This window comes from Ursus arctos, unplaced genomic scaffold (assembly GCF_023065955.2).
Source record: "Ursus arctos isolate Adak ecotype North America unplaced genomic scaffold, UrsArc2.0 scaffold_1, whole genome shotgun sequence".
Classification (NCBI taxonomy): domain Eukaryota; kingdom Metazoa; phylum Chordata; class Mammalia; order Carnivora; family Ursidae; genus Ursus; species Ursus arctos.
The window spans coordinates 73,001,137-73,025,976 of NW_026622763.1; the positions used below are offsets into that span (position 1 = coordinate 73,001,137).

Here is a 24,840-nt window from a genome sequence, read left to right on the forward strand (position 1 = left end):
TTGCGCTTTCAGGGTGGGAGGGGGGGCGTGTCTGGAGGCTCAAGGGGCCCGCCGATTGGTTGGAAGGCGCCGGAGCCGGGCGGTTCGGCCGGCCGCAGAAGGGCGGTGCCGTGGGACTGGTCCCGGGGGTGGCGACCGGCTTCAGTGAGATGATCATGGCAGCTCGGACGGGGCAGAGGGCTCTAAGAAAGGTGGTTTCGGGATGCCGTCCAAAGTCGACGGCATCGGCCGAAACCCCCGCTCCGGCGCAGGGGGCTGCGCGGAACGTCAGGTAATAAACAACGGGGGTGCTGCGACGGGGTTAGTTTTCGGCCTGGGCTTGCTGAGTGGAGGGACCGAGGAATTTTGGGGCGAGGCGAAGCCGGACTGGATGCATTTCCGCGTCTCTAAACGGAGAGTATCCTGTGATCGGTATTTGAGGGACTCAGGCTTTGCGCTTGTCACCCCGGGCGGGAGGCTCGCTGGCCTGTCCCAGACGCTCCGTCTGGGTTGGTGGCTCGCTACCCTCGCGAGAAGTAGTGAGTCCTCGGCAGAGCGACTTTAGCAGGAGCTGATAAAGCAACTCGGCAACCGGTAACTTAGGGCTCTTCCGGTCTCCTCCCCTACGGCCTGCTGCTGTTGCTTCTCTCGGAAAGTTTTAACTTTGCGGCCCAAGAGTTGCTGGCTGCCGGGCTGTGGGAGTTTGTGGCCCGGCGGCGAACCGTCTTCTGTTCCTTCAGCCGGCCAATTGGCCTGATGTGCTTTCCCAGTTTTTGGTAGGGGTCTTTGACTCCGCCCTTTGGTGCTTGCAAAACTAAATGTAGCTAAGTAGGGGACCTGGATTTTTTTCCACTCGACTGTAACTTAGAGGTCCTGTAACCTTGAACCAGCCTTCGATTTTCCTGGTTGGTTCCTTTTTGGTGGGTGGAGGCGGAGACAGGAATGATTCCGTACTTCCACCACTTAGTTTCTTTTTACTAATGACTTTGTTATAAATTATGCTCGAAAATTATAGTGTTTAAAATGTATTCAGTTGTATACAGTACAGGATGGAGAAAGCACAAATGCTGAACTCCAGGAATTTAGATTTAATGAAGAATTATTCAAGTACCAAAACCCCAGCCAACTCTAAATCCTTTTAGACAAATAGTGATTGAAATTGAAATAAAATAATCTCATATCGTTTAGTCCTGCTGAAGGAAACAACCTGAAAAAGTAGTTCTAAGCAGAACATAGCCTATCATGCTTTAGATCAGCTTGTGTTACCCTTATAAGATGTTGGCTTGCAAATAAAACTGTTACTTCTAAGAAAAAAATACGATTGTTTTAATGATCAAATTAAGACTTAAATTACAAGGCAAAATATTTATTGTTTATAATAATGAAGAGGGAGGGAGTTTATTAGCTCATTTTTAGGCAGAAGCATTAACATACGTTCTGGCCTTTATCATGGTAAAGTATTTGAGATGTAGTATTGGAAGCCATTAGTGACAAAAACCTGTCCTTCATCTGATTCAGTTTGAATTTCATGGTTTAACAATACATAATGACTGTATGGCTCCTTATTGCAGTTGAAGACATTATTCTTGATAATGTGTGAAAATAGATGTGCTGTCCAGGGCTTGTAACCATAGTATGGGAACTCATCAGGAAAACTGTTAGCTTGCTCTAAACACAGGTATTTCCTTTATAATTGTAATCAGATTGTGTAAGGGTTTTTTGTGGGGTTTTTTTGAGCAGGGAGAAGGGGAGGTTGGGGTGATGGTATTACATAAACTTGGTACAAAATCCAAAACCATGTACAGTGAAAAGTAAGCTTCCTAGTCAACCAGTTCACCTCTTCAGAAGTAACAGTCTTATGCTACCTTTTCTGATATTTATCAGAATATTATTAAGTGTGCTCAATATCTGTCACATAATTGGCTTCCAATAATAGGTTACAAGGTATCTATACAAAAAGTGGGGAAATAGGTAAAACTGTTTTAACAAAGTCACCTAAAGAATGTCTTAGAACGGAAAGGTGATTAGGTATTTTGTACACCAGATTTGGTTTTTGTAATTAGTACAACTAACAGAGATCCTGAATTATGTTATGTGACTTTTTAAAGGGGGAAGCTAAATTAACTGCCTAATTTTTTATTTCTGCTGTTCTGCTTCATTTAGCAGAGTAACTGTCATTATTGGTATAATCTGACTTCTAAGCAAACTACAGGTTTACTCTAAAGAAAAATCACAATGGGCTTATTTTAATATTACCTCTGCCTTTAAAATAAGATTCACATAACACATCATATTTTTAAAGATTTTTGGAAACACTAACACTTTTATTCTCTCTAGGAGATGATCTATTTAAAATGGGAACATATTTTTCTCTCTAGAAGGTGAATCTATCTAAAATCTCTTTTGATTAAAAAAGAAAATCATAGATATCTTTAAAATATGCTGTTACCATCACTATAAAATCAGATACTACTTGTGATATCCTAGAAAACCTAGAATTCTGAAAGCTATCTTGTTTTACTCTATTTTCCCCATTGTTCATTTTTTTAGAAGTGTTATTTAGAGCTGGACACATAACTATCCTAAAGTCTTAAAAGAGGCCAATAAGTTCATCCATATAGTTCATATGTTTTATTCTTTTCCATTACATTTTAATTAATAGTTGTGAAGTGTTTAGCTTACCCATTTTCATTGACCTCTATTTCATTGCCTCTGGAATAAGCCCATTTAATTTTTATAAAGAGTGTTAATTGTTGAAAAGTTCTTTCTTGTATTATGGAGCCCAAATTTGTCTCCATCTGACTGGACTTTTGTTTTACATTTTGGAACCATATCCTCAGGTATCATCCCTATCTTCTGACTGAATATTCCCAATTTCTTAAACCATTCTTTGTTTGACTTGATTGCCTCTTCCTCTCCGGCCAAATTGTAGGGTGTCTAGGTCCTTAAAGACATTTTGTTTATATGTAAATCCTATTTTACAAAGCAAACTTTATGTATGACATAAGGAGCTTTCACCAGGCCATCCAATCCCCTTTTAAAAAATAATTTGGGTCTGCTAAGGAGTGTGTAACAGCTCACCTGCCCAATCAGCTAACCCTGAAAATAGATGGAGCTGGAGGATCTGCCCATACCTGGGCATCGCTGGCAGTTGGTGACCTATGATAGGGAAGGGGGGGGGGAGGAGCCGCTGTGGTTCCCTCCTAACCCCCAACCCGTTAAAAAAACTAAAAAAATAGGAAATATTTTTTAAAATTAAAAAATAATTTGGGGACGTCCAGGTGGCTCAGTTGAGACTCTTGATTTTGGCTCAGGTTATGATCCCAGGGTCCTGGAATCAAGCCCCACCTTGGGCTCTACCCTCAGCAGGGAGTCTGTTTCCGGATTCTCCCTCTCCCTCTGCCCCTCCAGTGCACATGCTCTCTCTCTCTCTCTAATAAATAAATCTTTTTGAAAAATACTGCTTAAAAAATAATTTGAAGATTTGATTTAATGAAATAGCACTCTTTTACTTGGAATTCTTCAACAGCTTCTCACTGAGGATAAATTCCAAATTGCTTTATTCTGGTTAATAATTCCCAGCATGATTCAGCTCTGACCCTGTCTAACCTTGTTTCGTGGCACTCTTCTGGCTTGCTCTACTACTGCTACACTGTTAGTCTTTCTCAGTCTCTGGATACTGCCAGGCTCTTTCCCTACTACCTGGAGTGCCCCCTGTCTACCTCTCCTCCCTCCATATGCGTTCACTGTGTTTACACACACACACACACACACACACACACACACACACACACACATTTTTTATGTACATACATATCTGTTTCTCTCTTTACATGGCTAACTTCTTCCATTATGTTTCAGCTGAAATATAACCTCAGAGGGCTTCCCAGACCACCGTATCTAAAGGAGCTCCCCATCCCCATTTCTTTCTTAGCACGTTTTTTGAATCCTCAACTCCAAAGTAATCCTCATAAAGTTAATTTTTATTTTTACCATTATATCCCTAGTGCCTAGCACAGAACAAGAGCTCAATAAGTATGTGAACTAATATATGAATAGTAATATAAAATAGTTATTCAATAATCTTATGAGGGAAAGGCAAAAATATTCAGGTGAAAAAAAGTATATCAGGCATCTAAATTTAGAAGTACCCAAAACAAGTAACATTCTAATTTCCTTGACATGTGTTTTTACATATGTGCATTGAAATGGCGATTGGAAGGGAAAGGAGAACAGAGCAACAGTTCTAACAGGGCCACTGGATCTCTGATCTTAAGTCTCAGAGTAGATCAAGAATTAAGGAACCTCTGTGGATCCAGCTGGGAAGACAACCTGAATAGATGAGTTAGAAAACAGATGATGAGGGGCTCCTGGCTGGCTCAGTCAGTAGAGCATGTGACTCTTGGTCTCAGAGTTATAAGTTTGAGCCCCACACTGGGGGTAGAGTTTACTGGAAAGAAAGAGAAGAAAGGAGAGAAAGAAAGAGAGAAAGAAGGAGGGAGGAAAGAGAAAGAAAGAAAGAGAGAGAGAAAGAAAAATAGATGATGAATATTCTAGCCAGTGTATGGGAAGAATATGTTGTAATATGTGATTGTAGACTGAAAGCCAACTTTCTGGGAAAGATAACCATTTGTGCCGAAAACTTCTAACCCTAACTGTAAGCTGTTATTTTTAGTTTTCTTTATGGTACTTAAGAAACTTATTTTTTTGTGTGTGCCTGTGCATGCGTGTGTGCACAACTGTGTCTGTGTGTGTGTGTGTGTGTTTCAGGAATATTCTAAAATTGCAAAGCCTTCTAAAGTGTGACAGTTACTGGGGTGCCAGGCTGGCTCAGTTGGTGGAGAATGTGACCTTGATCTTGGGATCATGAGTTCAAGCCCCATGCTGGGTGTAGAGATTACTTAAAAAAAAAATAATGTGTGATAGTATTTTACAATCTATAATTGTGTTTCCTCTTAATTTTCAGTGCTACTCTAAATCAAGTACTTTTTGTCTTTTTAGATATTTAGCTTCCTGTGGTATACTGATGAGCAGAACTCTTCCACTACAAACCTCAGTTTTGCCTAAGGAGATATATGCAAGAACCTTCTTCAAAATTGCTGCACCATTAATAAACAAAAGAAAAGAATATTCGGAGAGGAGAATTATAGGGTTTGTATATAATAAAAGTTCTGCTAGAAGAGTATATTCACAGTTTTCTGTAGAGTATCAAGACTTTTTTTCTGGATTTTCTTCTTACAGACTATGCTTTGGTTTTTCTAGATTGGCCTTTCCATAGTTTTTGCTGTTTTATAAATATTTGTTGAATGAACATAATTATATGATAATAGGATAGATTTAAACCTTGATGTGTAAAGGAAATAATTGAACCGTTTAGACCTGCATTTTTGTACACTGTTTGTTTCTATAGTGGCAACATTAGTGATAGGTCGGGCCCAGTATGTTTATATAGCTCCCTTACATACAGACATACATAGATAGGTAACATACAGATGTGCTAAGAGGCTCCTACCACCTGGAGTGTAGGTTGGCAAAGTTTTTCTGTAAAGGACCAGATAGTAAATATGTTAGGTTTTGTGGATCATACTGTCTCTGTAGCAACTACTCAACTTTGTCATTGTAATTGTAGCCCAAATGACATATTGCTGTAGATACTATGTAATAAATGGGTGTGACTGTGTGCTAATAAAATTTTATTTGCAGACCTAGGCAATGGGTCAGGTTTGGCCCCTGACCTAGGGGTATATACAGAAGAGAATAAGGAGACTGCAGTTCTTCTTTTTTTTTTTTTTTTAATGATTTTTTATTATATTATGTTAGTCACCATACAGTACATCCCCGGTTTCCGATGTAAGGCTCGATGATTCATTAGTTGTGTATAACACCCAGTGCACCATGCAATACGTGCCCTCCTTACTACCCATCACCGGTCTATCCCATTCCCCCACCCCCCTCCCCTCTGAAGTCCTCAGTTTGTTTCTCATAGTCCATAGTCTCTCATGTTTCATTCCCCCTTCTGATTACCCCCCCTTTCTTTATCCCTTTCTTCCCCTACCGATCATCCTAGTTCTTATGTTCCATAGATGAGAGAAATCATATGATAGTTGTCTTTCTCTGCTTGACTTATTTCACTTAGCATTATCTCCTCCAGTGCTGTCCATGTTGTAGCAAATGTTGAGAACTCGTTCTTTCTGATAGCTGAGTAATATGGAGACTGCAGTTCTTCTAAACCAGAAACACAGCATCTGTTCGAATGGGAATTTCTACAAGGTGGTCTTAATTCTCAACAGGCCATCAAATATTCATGAATTCTTGTAAAAGTATATTTCATAAATTATTTCAGTTACTTTTTCTATTCCGATTTTTCTTTAGTAAAGGACTTTCAGCAGACTCAGCTTTTGTCACCAAAATTACCTTTATTACTGGCTAAGTCACTGTTACTGGTTAAGGTTATGCTAGCGGCTATACAGGTAAAACTCCAAAGTTTATTTCTTTCTTATGTAAAGTTCAAGTGGGTATTCCCCATCCGTGGGCGGCAGTTTAGGAACCTGGGCTCCATCTAATTTGTGCCTTTTGTAATTCCTTAGTCCTCAGAGTCTCTTAAGAAGATATACCTGATTCTAAACCAGATTGGTCTGGAAGGGATTATTGGCAAGATTATCGGCAAGAACTAGTCATGTAATCCCATCTAAATTCAAAAGGGGAATTGGGAATAGTAGCTTTAGGGTGGGTAGCTTCTTCCCACAATAGCACCATGTAAAGCAAGCCTAGATAACTGGATAGGTAGACGTCTTTGCCAGAGTTGGTATCTGTTAAAAAGAGAAATGGCAACGAAAAGATAAATAGTGAATTGGTCTGCTTTACTTTTGAATCACTACTAATATCTTTTTATTACTGTTTACCTGTCATTTGACAGGTATTACTGGGTGCTTTATATTTATATAGTTTCATTTAATTCCCACAATAGCCATGTAAACTAGGTGTTTGTTAGTCCCATTTTAGAGATGAGGAAACTGAAGCGCATGGAGATAATGTACATTAAGTGTCATGCATGATTCCTACAATTATTTTTCCCACCATATTTACTTACTGTTACATACTTCCTTATTCTTTCTCATGCTGAAATTCTTTGTATTACAAATTGGCCTTATCCCGTGATCATCTTATCTTTTTTCCCCCTATTTGACATAAACATAATATTAGCTACTATTTATTAAGTGCTTTTTTTTTTAAGTTAAAGATTTTATTTATTTATTTATTTGAGAGAGAGAGAGACAGCGCGCACACAAGCAGGAAAGGGGCAGAGGGACAAGCCGACTGCCTGCTGAGTGAGGAGCCCAATGTGGGGCTCTATCCCAGGACCCTGAGATCATGACCTGAGCCAAAGTGAGATGCTTAACTGACTGAGCCACCCAGGTGGCCCTTTATTAAATGCTTATTAAGCATTGTGCACTATGCCAAAACTATTTCACTTAACCCTCAAAAGAACCCTGTAGAGGTACTTTTCAGTTATGGATGAAGAAAATAAAATTGAGAGGTTAAACAACTACCCAGGGTCATGTGGCTTAGTTTTAGGGTTGGTATTTGAACATAGTCCTTTCTGACTACAAAGTCCATCCCCTTGACCACTATGCTATACTGCTTTCTTAGTTGTTCTAGACTACTTTTATAACAATAAGCTTCCAGGCTGCAAGGTTTCATACTTCTTCATGGGACTTACTCTAGCATTTATTTCAAAGTGACTAAAACCTAGGAGGTTTTAGGAGGTAGGGTGTTTTTTTCCCCTCCCCTCTACTGTGGACCTCATTTCATGATCATAAAGGTTAATTTAAACGTACATAAAGACTCATTCTCTCTTATTCCGAAACTTCCCTTTTGTAATTTAGATTATGATTATTTAAATTGCGGAATAATTTTTTTTCTTTCCCTTTTCAATTTTATTGGCCACTGGGAGGAGTTGTCCTCCCTGCCACAAGAAGTGCTCACAGTTTCTTCAGCCACTCCCAAGCTTGGGCCCCAGGGGTCCCCAGGCATGGCTGGGCACCTCGGGCATGTTCCTATCATCTAGGAAGGGCACTGGGTAGTTGTAGGGAATGGCCTGGATGATCATGACCCTGTGCTTGTTCAACGGGTACAGAATTACACTCCCAGCCATCTTTGGCCGTGGCAATGGTCTAAAATACTATTATCATTTTGAGGTGAATTATGTTTTAACAGTGGTGAGTCTTTATAAGAACTATATGTATCTGGCTCTCATTATTCACTCATCTTTTACATGTATCCATAGACTGTTGTTTCTCTTTGTTTATTTTCCATTTAGGCCCTGAAGTTTTTGTGTTGAATTTATTTGTAGGTATTTTGCATTTCTATGCTACAGACTGTTTTCTTTCTTTCTTTAATTTTTTTAAGATTTTATTTATTTATTTGACAGAGAGAGACAGCGAGAGAGGGAACACAAGCAGGGGGAGCGGGAGTGGGAGAAGCAGGCTTTCTGCGAGCAGGGAGTCTGATGCAGGGCTCGATCCCAGGACCCTGGGATCATGACCTGAGCCGAAGGCAGACACTTAACAGCTGAGCCACCCAGGTGCCCCTACAGACTGTTTTCTAACTGGTTCTTGTTATTATAGGAAAGGCATTATTTTTTAAAGTTGTGTAACAGGTTACGTTACTGAATTCTAAATTGCTTCTCTTACGAACTGATAGTCCTATCACCTGCCAATTGATAATTTCGCCTAATTCTGTTCCACACATACGCTCATATTTCATGCTCTATTTAATTACATTGACTAATACATTGAAAACAATGTTTTGTTTTGTTCTCATCTTGAATTACTTTATTTTTTTTGAAATTCAATTAATTAACATATAATGTTTTATTAGTTTCAGAGGTAGAGTTCAGTGATTGATCAGTCTTATATGATACCCAGTGCTCATTACATCAGATGCCCTCCTTATTGTCCATCACCTAATTATCCCATCCCTCCATCCCTCTTCCCCCTCCCCTCCAGCCTCCCTCAGTTTGTTTCCTATGATTAAGAGTCTTTTATGGTTTGTCTTCCTCTCTGTTTTCGTCTTCTTTTATTTTCTCCTCTGTTCTCCTGTGATCCTCTGTTTGTTTCTTAAACTCCACATACGATTGAGATCACACGATAATTATCTTTCTCTGATTGACTTATTTCGCTTAGTATAATAATACTCTCTAGTTCCATCCACGTTGTTGCAAATGGCAAGATTTCATTTTGACGGCTGAGTAGATTTCCATTGTGTGTGTGTGTGTGTGTGTGTGTGTGTGTACACATACACATCTTCTTATTCCGTTCATCTGTCAATGGGCATCTGGGCTCTTTTCATAGGTTCACTGTTGTGGACATTGCTGCTATAAACATTGGGCTGCAGGTCCCCCTTCAGAACACTACATTTGTACCTTTGGGGTAAATACCTAGTAGTGCGATCACTGGGGTCATAGGATAGCTCTATTTTCAACTTTTTGAGGAACCTCCATATTGTTGTACAGAGTGGCTGCACCAGCTTGCATTCCCCCCATCAGTGGAAGAGGGTTCCCCTTTCTCGGCATCTTCAGCAACATCTCTTCTTTCCTGACTTGTTAATTTTAGTCATTCTTACTAGTGTTAAGGTGGTATATCATTGTGATTTTGATTTGTATTTCCCTGATGCTGAGTGATGTTGAACATTTCTTCATGTGTCTGTTGGCCATTTGGATGTCTTCTTTGGAGAAATGTCTGTTCATGTCTTCTGTCCATTTCTTGACTGGATTGTTTTGGGTGTTGAGTTTGAAAAGTTCCTTACAGCTTTTGATACTAGCCCTTTATCTGATAAGACATTTACAAGTGTCTTTACCCATTCTTTTGATTATCTTTTGGTTTTGTCGACTATGCAAAAGCTTTTTATCTTGATGAAGTCCCAGTACTTCATTTTGCCTTTGTTTCCCTTGCCTTTGGAGACGTGTCTAGCAAGAAGTTGCTGGGCCTGAGGTCACAGAGGTTGCTGCCTGTGTTCTCCTCCAGGAGTTTGATGGATTCCTTCTCACATTTAAGTCTTACATCCATTTTGAGTCTATTTTTGTGTATGGTGGAAGAAAATGATCCACTTTCATTCTTCTACATGTGGCTGTCCAGTTTTCCCAGACCATTAATGAAGAGACTGTCTTTGTTCCATTGGATATTCTTTAAAACTTCGTTGACCGTAGAGTTGAGGGTCCATTTCTGGCTTCTCTATTCTGTTCCATTGGTCTACCTGTCTGTTTTTGTGCCAGTACCATACTGTCTTGCTGACTACAGCTTTGTCATAGAGCTTGAAGTCTGGAATTGCGATGTCACCAGCTTTGGTTTTTCTTTTTCAATGTTCCTTTGGCTATTCGGGCCTTTTCTGGTTCTATACAAATTTTAGGATTGTTTGTTCCAGTTCTGTGAAAAATGTTGATGGTGTTTGGTAGAGATTGCATTGAATGTATAGATTGCTTTAAGTAGCCTAGACATTTTAACAATATTTTTCTTCCAATCCATGAGCATGGAACGTTTTTCCATTTCCTTGTGTCTTCCTCAATTTCTTTCATGAGTGTTCTACAGTTTTCTGTATACGGATGCTGTGCCTCTTTGGTTAGGTGCATTCCTAGCTATCTTACGGTTTTGGGTGCAATTGTAAACGGAATCGACTCTTTAATTTCTCTTTCTTCTGTCTCATCGTTCATGTACAGAAATGCAACTGATTGCTGTGCATTGATTCTATATCCTGCCACTTTGCTGAATTCCACTATGAGTTCTAGCAATTCTGGGGGAGAGTCTTTGGGTTTTCCACATAGAGTTTCATGTCATCTGCAAAGAGTGAGAGTTGACTTCTTCTTTGCGGATCCAGATGCTCTTTCTTTGTTTTTGTTGTCTGATTGCTGAGACTAGGACTTCTAGTACTGTGTAGAAAAGCAGTGGTGATAGTGGACATCCCTGCTGTGTTCCTGACCTTAGGGGAAAAGCTGTCAGTTTTTCCCCATTGAGAATGATATTCACTGTGGGCTTTTTGGCGATGGCTTTTATGATATTGAGGTATGTTCCCTCTATCCCTACACTGTGCAGAGTTTTAATCAAGAAAGGATGCTGTACTTTGTCAAATGCTTTTTCTGCATCTTTTGAGAGGATCATATGGTTCTTGTCCTTTCTTTTATTAGTGTAGTATATATCACATTGACTTGCGGCTGTTGAACCACTCTTGCAGCCAAGGAATAAATCCCACTTGGTCATGGTGAATCGTCCCTTTAATGTAATGTTGGATCCTGTTGGCAAGTATCTTGGTGAGAATTTTTGCATCCATGTTCATCAGGGATATTGGTCTGTAATTCTCCTTTTTGGTAGGGTCTTTGTCTGGTTTTGGGACCAAGGTCATGCTGGCCTCATAGAAAGAGTTGGGAAGTTTTCCTTCTATTTCTATATTTTGAAACCGCTTCAGAAGAATAGGTACGTATTCTTCTTTAAATGCATGGTAGAATTCCTGGGAAGCCATCCGGCCCTGGGCTCTTGTTTGTTAGGAGATTTTTGATTACTGCTTCAATTTCCTTGCTGGTTATGGGTCTGTTCAGGTTTTCTATGTCTTCCTTCAGTTTTGGTAGTTTATATGTCTCTAGGAATGCATCCATTTCTTCAGATCGCCTAATTGTTTGGCATATATTTGCTCATCAAATGTCCTTAAAATTGTATTTCTTCGGTGTTGGTTATGATTTCTCCTCTTTCGTTTATGATTTTATTTATTTGGGTCCTTTCTCTTTTCTTTATGATAAGTCTGGCCAGGGGTTTATCAATCTTATTAATTCTTTCAAAGAACGAGCTCCTAGTTTTGTTGATCTGTTGTACTGTTCTTTTGGTTTCTAGTTCATTGATTTCTGCTCTAATCTTTATTATTTCTCTTCTCCTGCTGGGTTTAGGCTTTATTTGCTGTCTTTCTCCAGCTCCTGTAGGTGTGAGGTTAGGTTGTATATCTGAGACCTTTCTTGTTTCTTGAGAAAGGCTTGTATTGAAATAAACTTCCCTCTTAGGACCGCCTTAGCTGCATCCCAAAGATTTTGAACAGTTGTGTTTTCATTTTCATTTCTTTCCATGAACTTTTTAAATTCTTTGTTTGACCCATTCATTCTCTAGTAGGATGCTCTTTAGCCTCCATGTATTTGATTGCTTTCCAAATTTCTTCTTGTGATTGAGTTCCAGTTTCAAAGCATTGTGGTCCAAAAATATGCAGGGAATGATCCCAGTCTTTTGGTACCAGTTGAGACCTGATTTGTGACCCAGTATGTGACCTGTTCTGGAGAATGTTCCATGTGCACTCGAGAAGAATGTGTATTCTGTTGCTTGAGGATGAAATATTCTGAATATATCTGAGAAGTCCATCTGGTCCAGCGTGTCATTCAAAGCTCTTATTTCCTTGTTGACTTCTGCTTAGATGATCTGTCCATTGCAGTGAGTGGGGTGTTAAAGTCACCTACTATTATTGTATTATTACTGATGTGTTTCTTTAATTTTATTATTAATTAGCTTATATAATTGGCTGCTCCCATGTTAGGGGCATAAATATTTACAATTGTTAGATCGTGTTGGATAGACCGTTTAATTATGATATAGTGTCCTTCCTCATCTCTTATTACCATCTTGGTTTAAAACCTAATTTTTCTGATAGAAGGATTGCCAACCCAGTTTTCTTTTGATGTCCATTAGCATGATAAATGGTTTTCCACCCTCTCGTTTTCTATCTGGAGGTGTCTTTGGGTCTAAAATGAGTCTCTTGCAGACAGCATATTGATGCGTCTTGCTTTTTTATCCAGTCTGTTACCCTGTGTCTTTTGATTGGGGCATTTAGCTCATTTACCTTCAGAGTAACTATGAATTTAGTGCCATGGTATTCCCTATAAAATCACTGTTTCTGTATAGTGTCTCTGTTCCTTTCTGGTCTGTTACTTTTGGACTCTCTTCTTGCTCAAAGGATCCCTTTTAATATTTCTTACAGGGCTGGTTTGGTGATCACAAATTCTTTTAGTTTCTCTTTGTCCTGAAAGCTTTTTATCTCTCCTTCTATTTTGAATGACATCCTAGCTGGATAAATTATTCTTGGCTGCATAGTTTTCTCTTTTAGCACCCTGAGTGTATCATGCCAGCCCTTTCTGTCCTGGCAGGTCACTGTGGATAGGTCTGCTGCCAATCTAATGTTTCTACCCTTGTAGGTTAGAGACCTCTTGTCCTGAGCTGCTTTCAGAATTTTCTCTTTGTCTCTGAGATTTGCAAGTTTTACTGTTATACGTCAGAGTGTTGATCTGTTTTTATTGATTTCGAGTGGGGTTCTCTGTGCCTCCTGGATTTTGATGCCTGTTTCCTTCCCCAGGTTAGAGAAGTTCTCTGCTTTAATTTGCTCTAATATACCTTCTGCCCTCCTTCCTCTTCTTCTGAGATCTCAATTATTCTAATATTTTTTCACTTAATGGTATCACTTATGTCTCAAATTCTCCCCTCATGGTCCAGTAGTTATCTCTTTTTCTCATCTTTATTCTCCATTGTTTTGTCTTCTTTATCACTAATTCTCTCTTCTGCCTCATTTATCCTAGCAGTTAGAGCCTCCATTTTTTATTGCATCTCATTAATAGCTTTTTTGATTTTGACTAGGTTTTGTGCTTTTATTTCTCCAGAAAGGGATTCTCTAGTGTCTTCTATGCTTTTTTCAAGCCCAGCTAGTATCTTTGTAATTGTTATTCTGATCTCTAGTTCCGACATCTTACTTACATCCATACTGATTAGGTCTCTGGCAGTCAGTACTGCCTCTTGTTCTCTTTGTTGATGTGAGTTTTCCATCTTGTCATTCCTACCTTGCAGAAAGTGATCGCTTTTTCTATTTGTGTAATTGTAGTAGTTCTCTTCTTAGATCTCTGGTTGAGTTCACAGGTCTTCAGAATGATTTGGTAGCTGTCTAGCTGAATTTCTGGGATCAGACCAAACTCAGGTCTCCTACTCCTCCACCATCTTGGACTCCTCCCCAAAACAATATTACGTAACCATGATAACTAGCATCTTTATCTTATTTCTAACCCTAAGGGAAGTGCTTTTGGTATTTGACCATTTATGGAGGGAATTATACAGTTTTTCTTCCTGTGGTTACTATGGTTATAAGAATATAATTCTTAGCATTAAGGATTCCATGAATCTTTAAAAGAGTTGCATTCAATTGCTAATTTTTTAAATGCATTGCTGGAATTTATTTGCTGATATTTAGAATGTTTGTTTCAGTAATCACAAGTGATGTGGTTGTATAGATTTTATTTTTTATGTTCTTTTTTTTTAAGATTTATTTATTTATTTATTTGACAGAGAGAGAGAGAGAGAGAGAGCCAGTGAGAGAGGGAACACAAGCAGGGGGAGTGGGAGAGGAAGAAGCAGGCTCCCAGCGGAGGAGCCTGATGCAGGGCTCGATCCCAGGACTCTGGGATCACGCCCTGAGCCGAAGGCAGACACTTAATGACTGAGCCACCCAGGCGCCCCATATTTTTTATGTTCTTTGTCACGTTCCAGTTGGCAGGGTGTTATACTGGCTCATAAAATGAATGGGAGGTTTCCTTTCTTTGTGTTCTAGAATAGTTTCTTTTTTTTTTCCATTACAAGAATAATATATGCTTGAATAAAAACCTAACAATATAGAAGTGTATGTACTATCTTTACTCCTACTTCTTCTTGAGTTAAAAACTATCACTTGTTGAGGTGCTTGGGTGGCTCAGTCAGTTGAGCATCTGCTTTCAGCTCAGGTCATGATCTTGGGGTCCTGGGATTGAGCCCCATGTTGGGTCCCTGCTGAACGGGGAATCTGCTTCTCTCTCTCCCTCTCCCAATGCCCCTCCCCTCTGCTCGTGTTCTCTCTCCCTCTCTCTCAAATAAATAAATAAATAATCTTTAAAAAACTGTTGTTTAATCTGTGTCCTTCTAGGGCTTTAAAAATATTTTTTCATTACAGATATTTTATTAGTGTAACAGTTAGTTTCAGGAAAAAATAAACATCAAATGTTTAAAACTGAGAAATACAGTATTTACTTATAATTTTTCCTAAATGGATAATAGAATTGTCCATATCCTGTCTGCTTTGTAAAGTGCCTTTTTTTTATACAACAATATATTGTAAATCTCTTCTCTACAGTATATATTTGATCTTAAAAAAAAAAATAAACTTTGAAAACAAAGGGGGGGTGCACCTGGCTGGCTAGGTCAGAAGAGCATGCAGCTCTTGATCTCAGGGTCATGAATTTGAGCCCCATGTTGGGTGTAAAGATTACCAAAATAAATAAATAGGTAGATAAACTTTAAAGTATATATTTGGGGGCGCCTGGGTGGCGCAGCGGTTGGGCGCCTGCCTTCGGCTCAGGGCGTGATCCCGGCGTTCTGGGATCGAGCCCCACATCAGGCTCTTCAGCTATGAGCCTGCTTCTTCCTCTCCCGCTCCCCCTGCTTGTGTTCCCTCTCTCGCTGGCTGTCTCTATCTCTGTCAAATAAATAGATAAAATCTTTAAAAAAAATAAAAATAAAAAAAATAAAGTATATATTTGATTCTAATTCTTTTAAGTAACTGGTACAGAGTTCCACAGTATGGATATACCATAATTTATTAATAATTATTATATTAAGCATTTATTAATGTCTATCCACTGATAAATATTTAAGTTGCTTCCAGTTGTTTTTTGTTTTCTTTTTAAAGATTTTATTTAGTCATTTGAGAGAGAACGCATGAGCGGGGGGAGGGGTGGGGAGTCAGAGGGAGAAGCAGACTCCCCCCAACTGAACAGGGAGCTAGATGCAGGACTCTATCCCAGGACTCTGAGATCATGACCTGAGCCGAAGGCAGATGCTTAACCATCTGAGCCAACTAGGCGCCCTGTTTTTGTTTTTTTTCTCTTCCCCTCAATTTTTAAATGCTGGCCACTAATTAAAATTTCAAAAACCACATCTGTAAGCCAGATTCAACCTGTGGTATGCTAAGTTATGACCTCTGCTTAGCTCCCTTTTATTTTTTTTATTGCTTTGAAGTCATTAATTTCAGCGTGTTGTTTAGCATGACTGCCAATTGATTTATTGCGTCATACACACTAACTTTTATTCCTATTCGATTTAAAGTATATGTATGCCATATAACTAGGTGCAGTTAACACCTTTCTCTCTCCTTTTTTTTTCCCCCAAGATATTCTATGCAGGAAATGTATGATGTGGTATCAGGAATGGAGGATTACAAACATTTTGTTCCTTGGTGCAAAAAATCAGATGTAATATCAAAGAGAACCGGATACTGCAAAACACGATTAGAGATTGGGTTTCCACCTGTGTTGGAGCGCTATACATCAGTAGTAACCTTGGTGAAACCACATTTGGTAAAGGTAATAGTTTTGGTTGTCATTGTTTTTAAATATTTCCCAAATGTTCATTATATCAAATGAATTAAAGTGGGATAGCTTAAAAGTATTTTCCTAAACTAATCAGAGAAGGAGGGGGGAAAAACTAATGATTTCTTATGTCTCCTAATTGTGCTTTTTTTATACAATATTAGCATTATTCTTTCCAAACAGCAACTGGATTAGAATATGTAATTAAGAAGCTTTTCTTTTTTTCTTCAGTTGAGGACTACTGACCTTTAGGAAAGATTGGACCACACAAATGAAAAATGTTTTTAAAGTTAACTTTCACACTAGTTTTTTTAAAAGTTAAGGAAGGGAAAGTGGTGAGGGGATGAAGAAAGGTAGAAAAGATACAAATGTGGATAACATATAAACATTGTTGAAGTCATCCTGCCATCCGGCGGGTACTGAAATGCCAGCTACTGTTACGTGCATTATATTGATCATCTTACCCTTGTCAGAAGAGGGGACATGTATAGAAAAGATACCTAGGCTTAAACACACAAAAGGGCAGAATTCCATAGAGTTATTTTGAATTCCTAGAGTTTGGTGACCAACGACTTAAGGCTTAGTTGTGTTTTATGCCCACAGGATATCATTTTTTGGTAATTGGCCAGAGCTAAATGCCTTTGTCAGTTCCTTGTTAGGCATTGAAGGAGGTGGCAGACCTCATACCAGAAAAAGTGTACTGTCCAATGAAGCTAAGACTTGGAGTCCACCCTCGTCTTACTCTCAAACTTGAACTCCACTTAAAAGGCCATGCCCCACTGGGACTTTACCATTATGAATGTTTCCACCTGTTTGTCTCATAGTTTTGGAGTTCTTTACTACTGTAGTGCACTGTCTCTTTTAAAATAGCTAACATTTATCGAGCTCTTTGTAGTGCTTTACTTGAATTATTCATTTAATCTTCAGTACAGCCCTTTGAGATTCAAATGTTACTGTTCTCTGTCTTACAGTTAGCAAATTAAGGCTTAGAAGAGTTAGATAACTTGCCCAAGGTTACAAGAGCCAAGACTCTGGCTCAGTCTTTCAGACACCAGTGACTATCTCTATAATCTTAAAATGTTTTTCTGTTTCCTGACCTCAGTCTCTTATAACTTAAATCTTCATGTATTATGCTGCATCTAACTAAAAGAACTCTTGGGGAAAAAAGAAAACCTGCATCCTGTTACGTGTTCAGCGCGGAGTCTGCTTGGAATTTCTCTCTCTCCCTCTGCACACTCTCTCTCTCAAATGAATAAATAAATCTTTCAAAAGAAAGGAAGAAATCTTCATAATAACATGTATTAAATGATCACTGCTATCTCAATTTTATGAGGCTTAGAGAAATTACAAACCTTATGCAAATTCATACTATATGTGTCAGATTCCAAAGCTATTTTTCCATTAAAATAAATTGCCTCACTTAATGTGCTAATTTATTGTTTGTAGATGTATTTGAGAGCAACACACAATGATGTACGCTCAGCTTTCAGTTGTCCCTGGGTTCACAGTTTGGATTTTAGTACCTAATACATGCATGTGGCATAGAATACAAGTCATTAAAACCAAGGGAGCAGCAGAAGCCATGTGACTTTTTTTCTGCAAATTATTAGTTGCCCCAAATGTGCCTGTGACATGTCAGTAATTCTGTTGTGCGTGAATCTGCAATGGCCAGAAGCCCTTGAACATTTTCAGATTTAATAGAGGCATTGGTTCAGTGAATCTTACTGCCTGGGTCACAGTATAAACATTTTACATGCCATAGTTTGTATGGGTCAGTTCAGTCAGAACAACCGGTTGTAGGTCATCATCATAACACCTGCTATTGTGGTCAGTATCTCTGCAGTTAGGAATAAGGCCTTTAGCAATATCTAAACATACCAGTAAAAATCTGTGGATCCTTGGACTAGATTATTGGTATGAATACAGCACTGCCACATTTTGAGAAAAAGTAGTCAGAAGGAGTTGGTATATTATAGTGAATATTCCCAATAACTGTTTCAACTTCATTGTTAAATTTCCTATAAGCTACTTTTTTTTTGAGAGGGAGAGAGAAAGAATCTTAAGGAGGCTCCACTCCCAGTGCAGAGCCTGATACAGGGCTTAGTCTCACGACCCTGAGATCATGACCTGAGCTGAAATCAAGAGTCGGATGCTTGGGGCGCCTGGGTGGCTCACTTGTTAAGCGTCTGCCTTGGGCTCAGGGCATGATCCCGGTGTTATGGGATCGAGCCCCACATCAGGCTCCTCCGCTATGAGCCTGCTTCTTCCTCTCCCACTCCCCCTGCTTGTGTTCCCTCTCCCGCTGGCTGTCTCTATCTCTGTCAAATAAATAAATAAAATCTTAAAAAAAAAAAAAGCGTTGGATGCTTAACTGACTGAACCACCCAGGCTCCCCTCCTATAAGCTTCTTATGTGACTATAAAGAAGGGTAGAACATGCTACCTTAAAGTTGGGTAACTGAAATAGTAAGATTGTATAATAGACTTATGATGCTTTTAAAAATTAGATGGTCATTGTTGAATTATATAAAACCGAACCCTTTGAAGAAAACTTTCACTTTTCCCCAGTGACTTAGCATAATGTGACTAAATTTAGCTATTAGTTAGCATTTTGATGACTATTATTTTATCATGTCTAAATAAATTTTAAAACGTTCATTGGTTTCCATTTTAACAATTAAAAAATGGGATAGGCTGGTGATGGGTATTAAGGAGGGCATGTATTGCATGGTGCACTGGGTGTTATATGCAAATAATGAATCATAGAACTTTACATCAAAAACTAGGGATGTACTGTATGGTGACTAACATAATATAATAAAAAAATTATTATAAAAAATAAAAAAATATTTCATTTTATGAATGTGAAAATAGAGCATTTTTTTGTAAATGCTTTTTAGTATGGATGGAGTTGATTTTCTTTATAATGATTCTACCATTTTTTCATCTGATAATTAACTCAAAAGAGTTTAGATGAAGAGGAAGTGAGGAATAAACTGTAAATATATTTTAAGCTCTTTGGCTTCCAGTTTAAATTATCTGTCTGTGGAGAGATCCAGATATAGTTATAATTAACCCTACATTCTTTGTTTAGGGAGGCAATAGCTGGGGAAGAAAAAGTACACTTTGGGGGAAAAGAGTTTATCTGTGCAAGTCCTTTTTGCTAATCTGCAGCGTATAGGCTCAGGGGAGGGACATATAAACCGTTAAGAGGAGTAAGTTATCAAAGAAAAAAGGGATAGAGGCACCTGGATTCTCTCTCTCTGCCTCTCCTGCCCTCCCCACCACTGCTTCCCGCCCCCATCGCTTGTGAGTGCTCTCTCTTTCTAAAAGAAAAAAAAGAAAAGAAAAGGAAAAGGGTAGAGGGACTTGATTATTTATTGGCCCCAGGATATGCCAAAAGAGCTGGAAACTTAAGGATTAATTGGGGAGAGGGTGTTGACTTTTTTTTTTTTAACATTTTATTGAAAGAGAGAGAGCTCACACACACACACAGGTGAGGGGGAGCAGAGGGAAAGGGAAAAGCAAACTTCCTGCTGAGCAGGGAGCCTGACTGACATGGGTCTTGATCCCAGGACCCTGAGATAATGACCTGAGCAGAAAGCAGAGGCTTAACCGACTGAGCCACCCAGGTGCCCTGGATGTTGACTTGGAAACAAGGATTTAAAAGATGGTTTGCTGCTGAGGGAAGGTGATAGGTATTCTTGAGGTCAGTTGTCTACTAGTATTAAGGCCTAGATAGCATCTTAGGATAGTAAGTAAAGAAGCTGAACTTCATTCAAAGTCATAGCTAGTCCTGACAGTCTACTAGTGACTGTGATTCTGGCCACCATTTTTCACACTGCAGGAGGCAACTTCTAGTGGGTCTCATTAGCCTTCTTTTAATGATAATAGAATGGGAAATATCAAGATGCACTGTACATAGTATCTCTAAGTCCTATGTTTCAGTGTGTACATACACATATAAAATAAACGTGAGCACTGAAGAGATTAGAAGTTAGAAAGCAATGGATAGGGACATGGGTCAGGGCCAGACTCAGGAAAACTAGAACCACAGTTGCACTTAGAAGTAGAGACTAATGAGAGAAGGAAAGACTAAATGTGACAGACAAGAGAAAAGTCTTTCGGTAGGAAAGGAGAATTCTAGAACCCTACTTGGGATCTGTGCCAGATACCTTTTAAATATTTTAGACATATCATAATGATGGTATAAAATAGGTATTATACTCATTTTATAGATTTAAGGAAATATGGTATAGGGAATTAACTTGTTAAGGATTACTTATAAGTGGCAGGGCCAGAAATAAGCTTCCAGAAAAATCACTTCCTGTTTTGCTGCTAGAGGAGAAAACTCTAAGCACCATGAGTGACATCAGTGAAACGGGGAACTGACAGTCTTGGGGATCCCAGGAGAAAAGAAAATGGCTTATACTGGCAAGAGGTCACTTCCTAGTACCAAACTGAAAATGAGATTTTTTTTTTTTTTAATCACCTGTGGTCTGACCTACAAACATATTTTAAGAAGAGGTCATCCTCGGGACCTGGGTGGCCCAGTCGTTAAGCGTCTGTCTTCGGCTCAGGGCGTGATCCCAGCGTTACGGGATCGAGCCCCACATCAGGCTCCTCTGCTGGGAGCCTGCTTCTTCCTCTCCCACTCCCCCTGCTTGTGTTCCCTCTCTCACTGGCTGTCTCTCTCTCTGTCAAATAAATAAATAAAATCTTTAAAAAAAAAATAAAAATAAAAAATTTAAAAATTAAAAAAAAGAAGAGATCATCCTCGGAGTGCCTTGGTGGCTCAGTTGGTTAAGCAGCCTACTCTTGTTTTCTGCTCAGGTCGTGATCTTGGGGTCATGAGGTCAAGCCCTGGGTTGCCCATACTCGACATGGAGTCTGCTCTCTCCCTCTGCCCCTTACCCCCCCCATGCTCTCTCTCTCTCTCTCTCAAATAAATCTTTAAAAATTGTTAAAGTAAAAAAATATATATGTATATTCTCCGTTGTAGATTCTAGACAGTCTAAGTGGTATTCTACTGCAGTCTTATTTTTTCATTTTGTTCTAGGCATCCTGTACTGATGGGAGGCTTTTCAATCATTTGGAGACCGTTTGGCGTTTTAGCCCTGGTCTTCCTGGCTACCCAAGAACTTGTACCTTGGATTTTTCAGTAAGTCCCTCATACAGCCCTTTTTTGTTCCAAGTACCAGGTGAAGTTGATAAAGAATAATCCATTGATTAGAATCTAGCTGCTGTCATTAATCTTACGTGCATAGTGATTACTGAAAGATGCTTTCAGAAAATCTCAAATTTCTGAATACTGAATACCTTTTTCTATACTAGCTTTATAAGAAAAAATACTGATGAATCTCTCTTTTTCTATTTCTTGAAACCTTGAATAGTCATTCCTCTGTTTTCTAATTTTTACAAGTCCATAGACTATAAGACACATATTATGACTTCACTAAGAGCTTAATAACAGTTTATTAACACCAAGTGAAATCTACGCTTTGATTTATGGTGCAGAAATAAAGTGCAGAGGGGGAAAACATGTTTTTAAAATCTAGATACTATGGTATTTCCTTGTTCACATCACCTTAGCTATAGAAGACTTAAAGCCACTTGTGGCTTTTCTTTGAACAGATGATACATGAGTTCTCTGTTATTTGCAACTCTTGCATTGCATTTCAAGGAACAGTCATAATTTTGATTAAATTACTATATGCTGCTGTTCTCAGCTCTTGAGTTGGAACTGGAAACAGTTGGGGAAATTTGAATACGCCCTGTGCAGATTAGATATTAGTGTTATTATCTAGTAGCATTAACTCTCTCAATTTCCTGGCTTTAATAATTGCATTGTGATTATGTAAGACATTAAAAAGGGGAAATCTGGGTGATGGGTGAATGAGAAATCTTTGTACTATTTTTGCAACTTTTTTTTATAAATTTGAAATTACTTCAAAATGAAAAATTACCAAAAAAATGAAAATTAAAGCAGTTTTAAAACTTAGTGGATATTTGGTCCTTAAAATACTATTTCTCACACCACCTGCCTTGACTTATATCTTGAGGAGATACAAATGAAGTTCTAAATCGCTGTTCAAGATTTTAAGATTGTATTTTAAGATTGTACCACCTACCCCATCTGTTTTGCAGATCAATCTCCTCTTCCTGCTGCTACTTCTCCTAGGAATACCTATTAGAAGGATTAGTTCCCTTCTTTATTTCCTTTTGAGAGATTGGATAGATCTAAAAGGGGCACATTAAAAAGAAGCCAGAGTAATATGGTATTCATTCAGTAAAGCCTTTTTCCAGTTTTCTTTAACTTATTAATAAAAGCAGATTATTTGTCTTGAAATGAAATTCAGGCCTTGTATACTTAAGTTTACGGTACCAGCAGTTGTGCTTACTGTGGAAACTAAGTCTCCGTCTTCTGAGAGGTGTTAAAAATCTCATTTAGATACACACACTCAGCTCTGCCTTAGATACTGGCTAAGCAGCCCATTTCACAGTGTGAATACCACTACCCGAAGGAGAGATTGTGTAAAAGAAAGATCTTTCTAAAATAATTAACCTTTTCCTACAGATTTCTTTTGAATTTCGCTCCCTTCTACACTCTCAGCTTGCCACACTGTTTTTCGATGAAGTTGTAAAGCAGATGGTAGCTGCCTTTGAAAGAAGAGCATGTAAGCTGTATGGTCCAGAAACAAATATACCTCGGGAATTAATGCTTCATGAAGTTCATCACACGTAAAGGGAAAAAGAACTGGTCACCTACTTGTAACTCTAGTTTACTCACTTTTAGGAAGTGCTTTTATCATTTGCTTTCAGAAGTCAGAAAGCATTTGTTAAACCCAGCTTTGATTATAAACCTGCACCATTGAGAATTTGCACTCGGAATATGGAACCACATGTATATAGAAGTATATAGAAGTCAATCAAGTGTAATTCAAAGTAATGTGTATATTAGCATATTTATGATAATGGGATGTCATCACTATTGATAGAATGTGGACATCACTCTTACCAGAAATTGAAACGTAAGTTTAAACCTTTTAATTATCACCTTATTTGAAAGAGGTTAGTTGAGATACTCACATAGTATGTATTATATTAACCATATCGCCTTTAAGTTATTAAATTCAGACTATTTATAACTTATTGTCATAGGACCTGCCTCTTAGCTTAGGATATTTGAATAATCATCAGATATTTAAAGTAAACTTTGACTTAAAAAAATACTGTTAATGAAGGTTCCTTGGCTACTAATCCTTATTTTTTAAAATTGTTCTTCTGGGTAGTAGGTAATTCAGTGCCATATGTAGTGAGATTAACTCCCAGATAAACAATGAATTTTTTTTTTTTGGTGAGTGGTCCAGAGCTTTAAGCTACTTCTCTTGTAGTCTGCAACCCTGTCCCAGGTACTTTCACTACTCTTTCAATAATGCTGATAGTGCATCAAATTTTGTCTATAATAGTGGGCAATGGATGAAGATAAGTTGGTTGATATGTTTCCAGCACCATGCATCCCTATTTTCTATTTATTGTGTGTACTCACTTTCAATAATATATTTCAAACTGATATTTTTGTAAACAAATCAATGTCGAAGGACTGAAGTGGTAACTTAATAAAGTTAATTTGTTTATTTTTTGTACAGTTATTTTGGTTATTGAAATCCTCCTGTATTATTTCTATCTGTATTTTAACTAGACACAGTAAAATTTAACTGTAGCATTTTATGAAACAAATCTGGGCAAAATTCAGTCTTCCAATTAATATTGATCTTCCATCCTTCCACTCCATACCCAACGACCCTCTTCCATTACCTTTCTAGTCAGAGTGCTATTTGTCTCCTCAGATCAACAAGGGAGCTCAATAATTAGCTCCCTATATAAAAGCATGTTTGCATCAATTTTTCCAATAAATCTGTTTGGAGTGCCTGCTGTGTGCCACTTGCTGGTTATACAGTGGTGAAGAACTGCTACAGTCTACTCACATGGAACTGGTTGTGGCTTCACACAGGTAAATGAGGTATCCCCTCAGAGAATCTGTAGTTTGTATATAATTACCTTTTATTTATTTTTAAAAATATTTTATTGATTTATTAGAGAGCATGAGCGAGAGCATGGGGGGGGGCAGGGAGGGACAAGCCAATGCCCTGGTGAGCAGGGAGCTGGATGCAGGGCTTGATCCCAAGACCCTGAGATCATGACCTGAGCCAAAGGCAGACACTTAACTGACTGAGCTACCCAGGCGCCCCTATAATTACCTTTTAAATAACAAAAATTCTTTTCAAGTGGCAGAGATAAGACCCAGGTAATTTTTTTATCTCTATATTTATTTTTTCTTTTGACGGATATAAGGACCTGTACTTTTACCACTATTCTTGTAAATGCCTTGGATAAGCTCTCAGGTTCAGAATCTAACTTAGTGGTTGGGATCTAACTGGGCTGCTATTATGAGAGTAT

The 24,840-nt window shown here is 38.5% G+C and overlaps 1 protein-coding gene across 1 annotated transcript; it reads left to right on the forward strand.

Moving 5' to 3' along the window:
* The first annotated feature begins 59 nt into the window (after window positions 1-59).
* On the forward strand, window positions 60-24,024 carry COQ10B (coenzyme Q10B). Its single transcript, XM_026492261.4, has 5 exons — window positions 60-271; window positions 4,981-5,130; window positions 16,183-16,375; window positions 21,440-21,541; window positions 22,958-24,024. Exons 1-5 carry the CDS (start codon window positions 150-152, stop codon window positions 23,123-23,125), a joined length of 735 nt encoding a protein of 244 aa, XP_026348046.1. The 5' UTR covers window positions 60-149; the 3' UTR covers window positions 23,126-24,024.
* The last annotated feature ends 816 nt before the right edge of the window (window positions 24,025-24,840 follow it).